Genomic DNA, 15,097 nt, shown 5'->3' with positions numbered 1-15,097 from the left:
CTGTATTTGCTCTGGGAAAAGGCCCATTTATCCACAGACTGTACATAAAACCTGTACTCAGTCAGACCCAAAGGCCCACATACCCAAGTATCTGTCTTTCATAGTGGCCGAAAGCAGACACCTGGGTAGAGTAAAAGACTGCAGCAAATACATGCTTGTTCCCCAGACAGGCTCTCAGTCTCTAACGATTTGCAGCTCAGAGATTCATTGAGCCAGAGGGAACAAATTGTGTTATACACAGATCTTTATAAGGTCTGACAGGTAAAGAACAGCCATAGCACATGTTTAAGTTTGGGAATTTTATACCTGTGGGTTAAGGAAAATATAGGTAGATGTGTTTTCTCCCATTAATTATCATTGGACTCCTCATCCACGAGACTAGATGGGATACAGCGATGCCTGAATTTTCCTAGGTTAGAAATTACTTGGGCACCAAACTTCAAAACTGCAATCCTAAAAATCTTTGCCTTGCTGCCAAGTCCTAGAGGCACTGAATTGCTGTTGGAACTTTAGGTTTTTATAACCTGGAAGTTGAGCTATTGTGGCCTGTGGAAAATAATTCAAAATTCCTTGAGCCAGAAAAAGATAGCATGCTAATCAGCAGCAAACCTCTTGCTACTGCCAATTGCCTGTTCTGTGTTTGGACACTCCATGTCACCGTGCTGCTTCATAGAGGAGAATTAATTAGACCAGTAAGGAGGAGAAGAGAGATCACACAAAACGTGTGATAATTTTCGAGCATAGCAGGGAATTTTCCTGAATATAAGAGAAGCCGGGTTCCAGTTCTGGCTTGAAGGACTTTCCGTGTATTTTGCATAAAGCTAAACCTGGAGCCAAGAATGGGATTGAGAATTCTCTCTTGGCAGGTGAGCACTATAACTGCAAACCCGGGGAACTGCCCTCCTGCTCCCTATGGTCCAAATAATACTTTCTGTGTGGTTGAGTACTTTGCAATAGTAGCAATATAGAGTGTTTGTACTACAGAAGAGTTTCTAGCTCCCACTGGGATTCTGAGGTTCGCGTTCTCTGAAGATGTCTGATTTGATCCGTTTGTCTCCTGCATCCCTTGTGAGCGGAGGAGGGTGCAATAATAGATTTATTATACTCAGTCATGCATTGTACAGATTCTATATGTATCTGATTGCATGTATTCAATAACTATTGGATTATTGATTATGAATTGAAATTGGACCTCAGAAATTCAGTTTTCTACTTGATCACAGGTTTGGTCTATGTATCTTGGACAAACCCAAAGTAGTCTGACTTTTCAAGGGCGTGTTTCTGATTGTCTTAACATCTCGGCAACTTGAGTGGAAACCAATAGGAGAGTGGCATCTAATCCATGCAGAGACTTTGCAGAGATTTTGAGAATGTCAATGTGGAATTTATCTGCATTTTAGGATCCTAAATGTCTTTGAAAATTTATGTGTTTAATAAAACACTGTGACTACTATTCTCTGCTGATTATGTATGCAGAAAAGTCTGGCAGCCCTTGGGTAGGTGTCCTGATATTTTGTTTCCGTAATGATTAAATGAGGCACCAGTTGTAGGCTATTTGAATGCATTTCAGCTATCCATTTCTACATGATGGCAACAGTACCATCTAACCACCCAGGTTAAGACAGAGATGTTAAAGTTTGAGATACACAGATAATGTTAATGCTGGGGACCACAAAAACAGGGAAAGTCAGAAGGTGAGAATCAGCCAATGATGTTTACCTGTGCGCCTTGCAGATCTCACTTTTGAATTTGAAGCAGAATTACTGACCATGTGACATGGAAATTCCTCCTAAGAATGACTCTAGGAGAACATCCAAACCTGCAATAGTTAGGTCTTGCTCACCTGGAGACACAGCAGGAAGTTAAGACAAATTTTCCTGAGATGTAGGCTCACCACACATGCATTAATCTCCTACGCAGAGGCCCTCACTCGGGGAAGAAGTGAGCTTATCATCAAACAGCTTAATAGTCCTCTGCTGATTCCATTAACAACAATAATTCATTGCCAAAGGAGGATTAAACTGAGTTATCTACAGCTATTTTACACGAGAAAATGAGCCTCCACTTGGATTTTCAAGCTCTTTGAAGTGTGAGCACTTGGATCACACTACTGGTTCATTCGTCTTAACTTTCCTCAGCCTCCCTGTGTGATGAAGTATTTGCAAATATTTCCTCTCCTCCAAAGAGTAATTACATCTGAAAGGCCAAAAAGTTCCTGGGTTTTTAGTGCAGTCTGAAGGTTTCTCGGTGTGAGCTCTGTACTAGAAATGATTATAGCACTCAGTTTTACTATCCATTTTCATTTGCTTTCAGTAGACAGCTCATTTAAGAAGTCATTTTCTGGTACACAAACTTCAAAATGAAACTGTTTCAATTTGCATGATGATGAAATAATTGGTTTATGTTCTTTTTTCAAATATTGCATCAATCAATTAGAAATAATCCATGAATGTAAACAAGATTTGCAATTTTAGTCTTGGGACAACAATGGGACTGTAATCTTTATTTATGTTATGCAATTTATTAATGGAAACCCTAGTTATTAATTTGCTTTTTCATTGATCAATTCTAGTGATATTTGGAATTTATCTAATGAAAAATAATGGAAAGTTAAAAAAATAATTAGAAATTACTCAAGACTTCATTTTCCTATCAACTTGTTTTATCAGCTGTGTGTCTCTTTATTCATATTCATGTGGAATGAAAGGGTCCATCTTGCAAAGTGTTTTTACTAATTTCATTAAATAGTAACACTTGAAGAAAAGTATATGAATTTTTTAGGAGATCCCTACTGATAAAGAATAGACCAAGCCCCTCAACACTGCATTCATCTAACTGTTTGTCATGTGCAATAAATTAAAATCATGTACTTGTTTTGAAGAGAGGAAAATAAGATGTATGAGTAATTTGCTGATTATGGTTATATTATTTTTTGTTTGAGGTGGACAGATTTAAAATGAGGAAGTTTGCAAGTATGTTGCTGGACGCGGCCTTGGGCAACCTGGTCTAGTGAGAGGTGTCCCTGTCTATGGCAGGGGGGGTGGAAGTCGATGATCTTCAAGGTCTTTTCCAACCTAAAGCATTCTATTCTATGATTCTTTTCATTTAGGCTGAATGTTAATGTGTTCACTTCTCTTTTGTTTTTAGCAAGAACACCAGGACATCAGATACACTTAATAAGCAGCAGCAAACACTGAGGATGCACATAGACATTCCCAGAGCACAGCTTCTGATTGAGGAGAGGGACACGATGGAGACCATTGGTAAACTCTTGTTGGGTTTATTTTCTCTGATTAATGTAACAGGCACTTTAGATGGACTTCCTTTACCCCACACCTTTTCCCCACTGCACACATCCAGATAAAAGAATTACAAAGTAACTTGTCACATTTGAAAATGGAACAGATTTTTTTTCTCTCCTTTGAATCATTTCCCACTTTAAGTAATCTCAGTAGAGCATTTAAAATAATGCAGGACATTAGGAAAATTAAGCTGGGGGAAAGAGCCACTTGAAGAAAATGTAAATGAAGACTGGCAGTTTTATGATTTTCATTTTGATTTCTCTTTTGGCCTTAACTAAATAGTTGCATCACTGGCCCTACTTGTAAAGAAAATGAAGTTCTTAAACTACAATACCAGTATTTAAAGATTTGCAACAGCCAGCTTCTGAAACTTACACGTTGCATATTGTATCCACCTGTTCATAGTAAATGATATTTCAACATTTTGATCAGTTTTCAGCTTTTGTTTATCTATGTAAAATTCAAATCTAAACTGTTTCACACAACAGAAAATAACATTTCTCATGTAGCTGGCACATAGCTGAACTGTCATGAAAACCAGATTTGTTTGGTGTCGGGTTTTTTTTCCAAATAATTTAAACACAAGATGTCTGAAATCTCAACAGAATAAAAATACAACCCAATCTCATCAGTGTATGGGTACACACTGCGTCAAGACCCTCCAGAATGACTGATCTTGTTAGACTTCTCACTTTTTTGGATCAAAATCTGTGTAGAAGCAGCCTGTGATGAAAGAGAACAAAACATCATCCCAGGCACAGTGTGGCCAGAGAGGAAAACTCTGCAAGCTGGGACCAGCATCTCTGCACCTCCTGTTCATGCCCATAGTGAGGAGGGACCAGTTGCTTTAACCCTGCACCCTGTCACATTTGCTGCCAGTCTGGCGTGGGGATGTGGCTTCAGGGGACATTTCACAGTTTGTGCTGCAGATTTGAAAAGGAGACCTATGCTTAACCTGAAATACAGACTTTTTTTAATCCTGATTTGAGCTTCGCAAAGTTTGCCTCTGTGATGCAGTCTTTTGTGCCAAGCTTGATCCTAAAGACAGCTTTTACTTTTGAACTATAGTTGCTGAGCAATAGGGGGTTATAGTAGAAATACCATTAGTGCCTTAACTGTAGCAATGCGATCAGTCCCTTGGTAATAGCCAGCTCTCCACAAAGCACTCAGAATAAGCAGGCACTTTGGCAGTCTTTGACATAGTTTACTGCCAAGAGGCTTTATTCCCAACCTGAATAAGCGCTTATCTTTTGCCAGAGACAGAGTAATTTGATTTCATAATGGTCATTCTATTTATGGCCTTCTTTGGGTAAAAAATGCTACTTATGTTATTGTGCAGAACTGTTCGCCTTAATGGTCTCTTGTCAAGTTAAAAAAAAAAAACAACACAACAACAAAAACCAAAACCAAGACGACAAAAACCAGGAATGCATAGAAGAAGTGGATCAACCTTTGCTGACTAGGAAATGCATGGAAACCCCACTACTGCCAGTCCCCTTAGAAATATATTTACAAAGCTATATAACATAACATAGCAAGAACTACTTCTGGATTTTATTACTATTATGAATGAATAAAAAGACTGTAAAGAATGCAAAAGAAAGTCTGATAGCATGCAAATAGTTCTGCAAGCACAAAGTCAGTGAAAGATTTATTGCTCTTAAACCTTCCATGATCAAGCAGACCAGATTCCTCTTTGGAGTGAAAAAAATACAATACAGAAATCACAAATGGGGGAAAAAAAAAAAAAAAGTGCTGTGTAGCACTGACTTTCTGCAGAGATCAAGGTCTGTGTAGGAATTTGGTGAATATATACTACTCCATTGGGAAGCAATAGGTAGCAGAAGCATACAGCAGTAAAGGTCAGTGCTCACCTTTTTCTTCCAGTCCTTCCCTTTCAGTCAGGTTTCACCTCACACCTTTCTTTGCAGCTGCAGGAAAGCCCATAGTCAGCTAGACTGGCTATGCTTGAGAGAAACATATGACTCACTAAAAGATCTCTAAAGCTTCTTTTTCCAAACTATAGTAGTGAGGTTTGGTGCAGAAAGAGCTGGTAGGACTTAGCCCTTAGCTTCTAGAACAGCAAAACACTGGTGTTAAGGATGCTTAGCTGCCCTGCTAATTTTTTTCCGTTGTCTCCACTATGGTACTCGTGCTTAAAAATAAGCAGCTCCCTAAGAACAGCCTTGGGTCATGGCCACCCCTTCTGCAATATTCTCTCTGGAGAAAATGCTGACTGGTAGAGTGTTAGTTAGCATCATTACCTAATGACCTCCTCTTTGGAAGGCATGGGTGATTTCACCAAAGACATTACTAATTATGTTTATAAAAATGAATAAATTGAATATGTTGTTGAAAGCTTGGCTGAGCTCTCTGAAAATGAAGGGGCAATGGGCAGTGTTCATAAGATGTGAAAGAAGGAATTAGGGTCAAAAATAATTACACACAAATTAGCTTTTTGGAAGGATGTTTAATAGTCTGTCTCAGTTGCACATCTCTAAGTTCAAATCACAAAGATAAACATGAAAATTACACTTATTCTTCAGTTTTGTATGAACTTTGAGTTTAAACCCAGAGGCTCCCAAGCTGTGGTATGCACTTCAAAGCCTTTTTCAGCCCCGCAGAGAAGAAGGAGTTGCCACTGTCAGTGGTGACACCCAGCTGAAAATAAGTCTGGGGACTTGCTGTAAAGCTCTTGTGAAGGCAAGCCCAAAATTTGTTACTCATTATCTGACGGGTTTTTTTACTTACAGATGACAGATCAACGGTTCTGCTCACTGATGCTGACTTTGGAGAGACGTCTAAGCAGAAGTCGCTGACTGTCACCCACACGGTACATTACCAGTCTGTGTCACAGGCTACAGGTCCACTGGTGGATGTTTCTGATGCCCGGCCAGGAACAAGTAAGCATATAAGAGAGTATGTTATCTGGAGAGGACAAAGCTATAAGAAAATGAATACTGTGCTTCTGCATTTGCATCCTCATGGGGTTTTTTCTGCAGTCTGAAAGTTGAGAGAAATCTATTTAGGTCAGCAGAGAACACTTCTTATACAATTTCTTTTAGTGATTCAATATGGTAAAAATTGCATATGCCTCTGAAATGTAGGTGTAATTTGAAATAATTCATACCTGAGTTTCATTAAACCAATGCATGCTAGATTTTAATTTCTAGAATTTATTGAGTAAATTAGCTTAATGGCTTTTAGTGTCTAATATATTTTTTTCTCAGTGATCAATCTTTATTGTATTTCAAAATGCATCTTCCATCCTTACCTCTTCATCAGGCAAGAAATACACTTCTCGTTATTACTTTTCTGAGAAAGTTGTATTTCCAGTTTTAGTAATGATAGTAAATTACTTTTCCCAGATATATTCATGCTAAGTTATTCTTATAAAGATTAAAATACTATCATAAATTAGTATGCTGCTAAATTTCATTCTTATTTCTCTCATGAATGTGTTCCATATCTATGTAAATGCAAAAGAAAATCACTAGATCGAAGGAATACCTATGAGTTCAGAATATTACCAAAGTGTAGTTCATTAGCAGGGTGCAACTTCTAAAATCTCTTGGATTATTTCTATCCCCTGACCATTTCAGAATTTGTTTACTTGGTGAGTTCGGTGAACATAAATGCTGAAATCTCAGTTGCTAGAGTGCAGATTATTTGAAAAATCTTCATTTCATCTCCATTTTCACCCCAGTCTTTATAAATGATCACTGTTCTAGTCCTGACCTTGATGCTTTTCTACCTCTGACAGTTTTAAAATATGGTTGAGGACTAGATTAGTACCACCATTTTTCATCTATGGCATTTGAAATAGAAGAGTCAAGATACAATATTTGCTTTCTTTCTGCTACCACTTGTCTTGCTCCTTTAGTTCATGTACATGCTGTCTAGCCTGCTCACTAAGAGTGAAAAATATCATCATATAATTTTTATCATGTTGGCAGATCAAGAGCGTCTGAGTAAACAATGGACCCTTGCTTTTCTAATAAGGAAAGAGGCTTCACCCCAAAATTGCATGCCTGTATCATACCACACCATTTTATAGCACCAGCACCTTCCATACTTAATCGCTTTTGTGTATGAAGTTTTGTGCTTGATTCCTGAAGTCAGGGAGAGAATTCCTTCAAATTAAACTTGGATTTAACTCATGTATAAGACTATGATCTGTACCCAGCTCAGCTTTGGAAACAGAAATCCACCGTCATTTTTATTATGCAGTAAAGATCTGATTGCAGCAGTGGACAGGACTAAGTCAAAGACTTTTAGGTAGTGTTTTCTGGATTTAAGACAGTAATATAGCTTTGATGGAGGCTGGGCTATGAGATTTTGTCTAGACCCACAGCTTTCTCTGTGAAGAGGTGAGCAATGCCCAGGTGGGTGGCTCGGAGGTTATGGATCCTCCCATCTGATCATACTCACACTCACTGATTGGCAAATATTCCCTTACAGCACTTTTAAAGTTGTTCTCCAGTTCTTTTGTATTTATTTATAGAAGAGGTATGCTCCTTTGCCTTGCTCACCTCAGTTATCTACAGTTATGTTTCAGCATATGACAGCGGAACTGGCTTAACAACCAGGGCACCAGATGTGCACTGTTTTCCATCACGCAGGCAGCTCTGGAGCTTGCTGTGTCCGTGCTACAAAGTCCCTTATGCAGGCGCAGCACAGCTGGTGCAGAGCTACTGCTCAGCACATGCTCAGCAGGACGAGCACTGACCTCCTGCGTGCTGGCAGCAGGCTCTCCCACCTCCTTCAGATTGCTGACAAAAGCCTACTGAGTCACGGGATCAGAGAACAGTTGAGGTTGGAAGGGACCTCTGGGCCCTGGCTAGTCTGACCCTTCTTCTTAAAGCAAGGTTAGCTAGAGCTGCCTGACCAGGGCCGTACCCAGATGATTTTTTAATATCTCCAAGGATGGTGACTCCACCACCTCTCTGGGCAACCCATGCCAGTGCTCAGTCACCCTCACAGTAAAGTGTTTCCTGATGTTGAGAGAAGCTCCTGTGTTTCACTTTGTGGCCATTGTCTCTGGTCCTGTCACTGGGCACTACTGAGAAGAGCCTGGCTCCATCGTCTTTGCACCTTCCCTTTAGGTATTTATATACGTTGATGAGATCCCCCCGATCCTTCTCTTCTCCAGACCCAGCACCGTGCCGACAGGTTTCCCACCAGCACTTTTCTTCTGTCCTTCATGTCTTCCCTCACAGCAGGCACAAGGCTCTCTTCTGGCTACATGACAGCCACGTGCCAACTTTCCACAGCGGGTGCAAGCACTGGTTTATACTGACAGACTGGTCACGTCGTGCCAAGTGCAGGTTTGGATGTTAGCCATGTGAGGCAGCTATGTGTTGCACTACCAGGAGGATCAATTATCAATGGCACCGGGTTCATATTTTTCCACTGCTGTAGGGGGAAGATGTGAAATAGGAGATCAGACCATAGCTGGTATTTGTAAATAAATACCTTGCTGCTTTGAAGCAGCAGAATAAAAATTCTTACTGGGAAGGCTTAGGCAGAAGCAACTCTCAGAGTCATTATCCGGGTATTGTTTTTTTCTTTAAACTGCATCTGCTAAAGTCTCTTACCTCAAAGACTGACAAGAATGTCAAAGAACATTTGAATAGATTTGAATTTTTCATTTCTAATACCCTTTCTTTCTATTGTTAGTAATATCCTTTCAGAAGCTTCCAAGAGAAATCCTCCAGTGCTGATTTAGTCACTTTCTGTTTGCCACATAATGATTTTTCTATTCCACTTGCTTTGTTAGGGAGTACAAGCCTCACTTTTACAGAAGAACAATTTATTAACAAAATTAATGAGGTCAATTTTGGCAGATAATACTCTTTTACTTCCATGGTCACCATAACATCTCTAGGACAATAAAAAATAATACATTGCTGACCTTAAACAAGTAACAGATGATTTTTAAAGATTAGGATATTCTATTTATTTACTAAATTTTTTAAAACAGTCAAATCTTTATGAACTTGTTCCCAGTGAAACTCTGGCGGCACTATTACAGGTTATGTTTTATATCTTGGCTACTTGTTAAAAAAAAACAGGGAATCTGTAGCTGATTAATACCGTAATACAGTAAAAATATTAGTAAAATGTCCAGAGTAGGAAATTATATCACCACATTTCTAAGCACATGTTTTTACAAACTGAGAGCAGGTACCTAGTGTAGGTTGTTTCTGCCGGCACATCTATGCTGATAATTTACCTTAGTCTTCGCTTGAGATGCAGTGTGAAATCCTGACCAGATCTACTGGCCTTGTGCTCTTTCACATCTCAAAGTGCTTTTGGTACTGGAGAACTGCTTATGTTTGAGTAAAGGGATAATGAATGTGTCAGTGGGAGATTGGTAGGGCTCTCAGCTCTTCAGTTGCACCCTTTTTAAAATGTATGGTTTCATTAGAAGAGGGTATTTCAAAAATCTGTTAGCAGTTTGGTAATGAACACTACTTGCACTGTTCATTTTTTCCCCCACAAAGGATGTTTTCTGGTTCTTGGTTTGTTTTCAACCAGTATGATTTCAGCGGCCATCCCCTTCTGATGGGGCTTGTTTCCTTATCTATTCAAGAGCTTAGTGGCAAAGACCCTCTCTGTTATCCATCACAGATCCTACCACAAGGAGGAGTGCCAAAACCGGACCCACAGCTCGCAACCGCTATGCTAGTCAGTGGACCCTCAACAGACCTCACCCTACCATATCAGCTCATACCCTCACCACAGACTGGAGGCTGCCCACCCCCAGGCCAGCAGGGTCGGTGGACAAGGAAAGCGACAGCTACAGCGTCAGCCCCTCACAGGACACAGGTACGGGGCTCTCTGCAGGGCTGTGCTGTGAAAACAGGATGGCAGTAGCTGCAGTAACCTTCTTGGTCCTTGAAGTACTTCTTTTGGTGCTTAGGTGTCATTATTTTTTTCTTGCTAGGGTGTTTTTCTGCAGGCTATTTATAAGGGGTGTGCCACAAATGCATATAGTGCTAATGATAACAAATATTGTGCCTGTGGTTTTTCATGCCACACATGCATACTGGAGTCTTTTAAAAGATATGGTGGTAATTTTTCCTATAGCTGAAGCACTGTACTTCCTGTATCTGAAGGAAAAAGTAGGGAAATTTGCTGCATGAAATGGCATTCACCGGAAGGGGCAGTATTAGCAACCAAGAACATGCCCGAGTCATAGGTGGAATGGTTTTAAGGTTTGAGCTACATTGAGGTTAGTATTTTCCTTTTCCCATTCACGTAATATGTTCATAGGGTTTATTCTAAGCAGAAAAAAATGAGAGGGAAAAATCTGGAATTGCAGCAGCTAGCTTTGACTTTCCCAAGAAACAGCATGGTTTTTTTTCCTGTAGATGATAAGTGGGGAGATACTGAATACATTTTCTGCCTGCAGTCTTCACCTTTCCTTGATGTCTTCACATTATAAATGCAACTGTAACTGGGTGGAAAAAAAAACCAAACACTTTCTTCTCTGCCCTACACTGAACAAGTGACAAAAAAAGGCAAATAAATGAGTAAATGATTAAGAAGAAGAATAGTCACGAAGCAAATCTAACAAAGGTTAAATATGATGAAAGGTAGAATACTATTCCAAGGTATGCTTGACAGAAGTGAATCCAGGCTTACTCTGGCCTCCTCAGAAGGAATTGCCTACTTTCTATCTGGGTTTTAGTGGAAAATGTTTGTCACCTGAAAAAGATACGTTAGACCTACAAAGCAGTAGGTGTGACCAGTCTTTCACCATGAAAAACAGTATGACTGTTTTTATTGTCTTTATAAGAACAAGCACCTGACTTTCCTTACCTTCAGTAATTTATAGGTTGGGGTTGGAGTTCTCATCTTTTCACAGTTCATCCTCTTAAGCTTGTGGGCTCCTGTGTTGTCTCCATAGGGTAATGACTCTCAGTAGATACCTCTACCCAGCTGACAAACTTCATCCTGATTTCTTCGGGTAGAATTATCATAAGGGTTTAAGGATTAACTTTAATAGCTACACAGATACATATATTAAGAGCAAATGTTATCACAGAAACCCTTTTTGTAGACATTCCAGATTTCAGGTTCATTTGCATGTGTTCCAACATTTTGTTACCCAAGGATATTTTCCAACGCACATGGCAAAGGGTAGAGAATTCAATTTGCTGTGTGGTTTAATAGACAGACTACATGAAATTTTGTAACCGACTACATAATCTATGTTTTAACATGGCTGCTTTCCTACTCTCTGCCTGCCCTTGACCACACAGTGATTTATGTAAGGGATACCAAGCTTTAGATCATGCTCAAGAAAGGTTTTCTTGTGACAAAATGTACCTCTATTATGCCACTTGGTTTCTGGGAACAGAATACTGTCAGTTTAATCTGAGTACTTCAGAAGTTTAAAATTTCCAAATAAACATTATAATAAACGTAACCAAATTATGTGTTCAAGAACCAATCGAACCAATGTGCACATTTGATCACTTTTCCAATACGGAGTTCAGATTTCTGAATCTAGTTGATGCAGTTGATATATGGCAGAATTTAGCACTTCTTATCAAAACTATTTCAGGTTTACAAAGCAGTAGCTTTAAGGCTTGGGAGAAATGTATTGCAGCAGTTCATAGCTGTAACGAACTTCAAATGTTCTAACTAGAGGCTGTGAGAAATTTTCTGATGAATCTAGGTTTCATGAAGTTCACCCTGGGCTTGAATGAACTTTCATCAAATCTAAAGTAGGTGTTCAACCAGATTCTTACTGGAATAGTCTCCCCAGGGCACGGTCTATGGGAAGCTGCAGGTCTTGACCTTCATGGACCAAACTGGAACCTTTGCATGACCATCTTATTTACAGACATTGCTTTATGGCAGTGTTCTATGGGCAACTGCAGTCTTCCAGGAGTTTCCAGTTGATCAGAAATTTGGAAAGAAATAATTTTGGTCTGATTTACAAATCAAACGTGAAAAACAGAATGATACTTCTTGTGGAAAAACAAAACAAAAGAACACAAAACACTTGTTTAAGTTCTGGCCAGCTCAAAATCTTAAGCAAGTTACAGCATATTGTGAAGTACTTGTCATTTTAAATAATGCCTGGTCCTATTTACAAGTGGCAGGAGTGTTGTTCTTTGTGCACAATGAAAACTGATGCAAGAATCCTAGCACACGATAAAAAAGATAAAGATTTGCAATAACAACAAAGTTGCCTCTGGCTGCTATAGGAATCCCATTTTTATGAATTAGCTATTACAGTGTGCCTGTTTATTGAGCATCACCAACAATATCTGAAATTGTACAGATCTTGTGATGAAACATGACTCCTGCCCAAGGAACTTTTGAAAGTCCTCTGCTCTTCCAGCCCACTGAAGGAGAAGCGCGATGGGTGCAAAAGAGCAGTGATTTGTCCCCGCAGAAACAAGCACTGCATTTCCAGAATGCTTTTTAATGTATCAGTAGCCATTTACATCTTCAATAATAGTGCTTGTTTAAGAAATATTGATATTCTCAGAAACTCATCAGCAGAAAAGAAGACCTTGTAGGTCATAATAGCCTGTGTGTCAAATACGAAGCCCCCATTAGCTTTAGAAACATTGGAAAAAGCACCTGAATGACTGCAGGCTGGTAGCTACCAAACAATGTTGCTTTTTTAAGACCTTTGTTCCATATGAAATGACTTAGTATTTTACCTGTGTCTGAGACAGTCAGAGACAACACCTGAGAGACATTGCCTTTATATTTGACCTTTCTCCTTGGGGCTTTCTCAAAAAAAAAAAAAAAAAAAAAAAAAGATTGTAACAGGTACAGAAAGATTATCCTTTCTCACCTAGACATCACCTCACACAAATATTTCCAAGTTGCATTAAAAAGATAATGTAAAGAAGCTGTGCCTCATTTTGCTAAATTTGTTTTGGAGGTCTCTAACATTTTTGAAAAAAAAAAAAAAAAGTAATCTTTTTCATGTATTAAAGGTTATTTCTTCTAAACCACAAATTTAATTCTAAGCCACAAAATGCTGCTAGAAGAATAATACTTGAGTTTAGATTATGTGTAATTATCAAGTAATTGACTCAACTAAAAATTGTGCAGACATTTAAAGTGAAGCAGACTCATTTAAATCACCTTGATAATTTCAAGGGCTCTGCATTTTATTAAGAAATACTATCATGTTCATAGCTTTTCTTCCGAAAAGGATTGTGCAGATGTTTTTCTTTCTCCCATTATTTATATTTCTGATGTTTAGATCGAGCAAGAAGCAGCATGGTCTCCACAGAAAGTGCCTCCTCAACATACGAAGAGCTAGCGAGGGCGTATGAGCACGCAAAAATGGAAGAGCAGCTGAGACATGCCAAGTTCACCATTACAGAATGCTTCATATCAGACACATCATCGGAGCAGCTCACGGCAGGGACTAATGACTACACAGACAGTCTGACCTCAAGCACGCCGTCAGAGTCGGGGATTTGCAGGTTTACCGCATCCCCCCCCAAACCTCAGGATGGAGGGCGAGTGATGAACATGGCAGTTCCAAAGGCACATCGGCCAGGTGAGACATTAGAGGTAAACTTTTGGTCCTTGGGGCTAGCATTTCACCCCATGCCTCGGCTGGGTAACAGGAGAGAGCGTACCACAAGGAAGAAAGAAGGTGCACAATATATCTTGTAACTGCTTACTGAGATAATTGCTTTTTATCCCAGCTAATATAGCGTTTGAGTATATTCTCTCATATACAGAAAAATGAGGAACTTGAAAATCTAGGAACAGACAGGGACTATCTAGGCCATCAAATCCATTCCTCTGCAGCTGTAGCCATCAGGCAATAGACCCTTCTGGGATAAATAAGAGCATATGGGGTACATATGCCCATCTCCAACTCAAACCACCCACTAATAAAGCGTGTCTTACGGAAATACTTTGTGCTTGAGAGCAAAGGTTTGCCGTCAGAACAGTTCATAAAGACAGATTGTAAAAGATGTACTATCCCTTCTGCCTTGCAGCTCGTCAAAGATGTAATAACCTTTTGGTGATGTTCTTGAGCTGTTATACTCTGTCTTTGACATCTCCTAATATCAAACTAGGATTATATAAAGGGGGGAGAATTAAAAATGGAGAAAATAAAGACAGTGCAATAGCTCAAGGGATATGGAGCCTTCTACCTTCAGCCAAATTTAAACCCACTCCAACTTCTTACTGACTGAAGGTGCTTGAGGGACATCCATCTATTGGGCTCAATCAGATTTCCAGTTCACAAAGAATTTTGTTTCTAGTGATACCCTAGTGCACAATAGCATAGGTAGATTATTTGCGATACTCTAAGATCAAATACACGATAAAATATTCTCAGAAGCTTTGTCAGCCTCTGTTACAGAATACATGATGTGACATCGTGAAGGAGGATTCAAATGGAAAAAGGGCACAACTATATTTGTGTGCTTTTCATGAAAACATGATTTATTTTATTTTATTTTATTTTATTTTATTTTATTTTATTTTATTTTATTTTTAATTAGTATATAAATTTGCCAGTGTGGGTGGGGCTACTTATATACACAGAAAGTAATCAGTAGTGCTCATATATGTAAAAAACAGTGATGAATAAACTACAGTCTTTTGCTTAATATACACCACAAATACAAAAGCAGTTGTTGTGACAACAGAGAAATGGAACATAGCTAGTGGTACCAGAAAGGTCATTCAAAAGCAGGACCTGACACGGAAAAAAATGCACAAAAATTTTGCAAAAAGAAAGCTAAAAGACGAACATGAGAAGAAAAAGATCAAACAGAAGGTAGGAA

The 15,097-nt window shown here is 39.1% G+C and overlaps 1 protein-coding gene across 1 annotated transcript in view; it reads left to right on the top strand.

Annotated features, from left to right (window-relative positions):
• Window positions 1-15,097, top strand: part of DSCAM (Down syndrome cell adhesion molecule) — a 413,961-nt gene that overhangs the window by 379,779 nt on the left and 19,085 nt on the right. Inside the window, exons 29-32 of the mRNA XM_009891369.1 lie at window positions 3,148-3,263; window positions 6,056-6,205; window positions 9,936-10,133; window positions 13,546-13,848. Of these exons, the coding sequence (XP_009889671.1) occupies window positions 3,148-3,263; window positions 6,056-6,205; window positions 9,936-10,133; window positions 13,546-13,848 (767 nt within the window). The remainder of the gene's footprint in view (window positions 1-3,147; window positions 3,264-6,055; window positions 6,206-9,935; window positions 10,134-13,545; window positions 13,849-15,097) is intronic.

This window comes from Charadrius vociferus, unplaced genomic scaffold, assembly GCF_000708025.1.
Source record: "Charadrius vociferus isolate BGI_N301 unplaced genomic scaffold, ASM70802v2 scaffold298, whole genome shotgun sequence".
NCBI lineage: Eukaryota > Metazoa > Chordata > Aves > Charadriiformes > Charadriidae > Charadrius > Charadrius vociferus.
The sequence above is the reverse complement of the archived record's forward strand: the minus strand, read 5'-3'. Positions and strand labels throughout refer to the sequence as shown.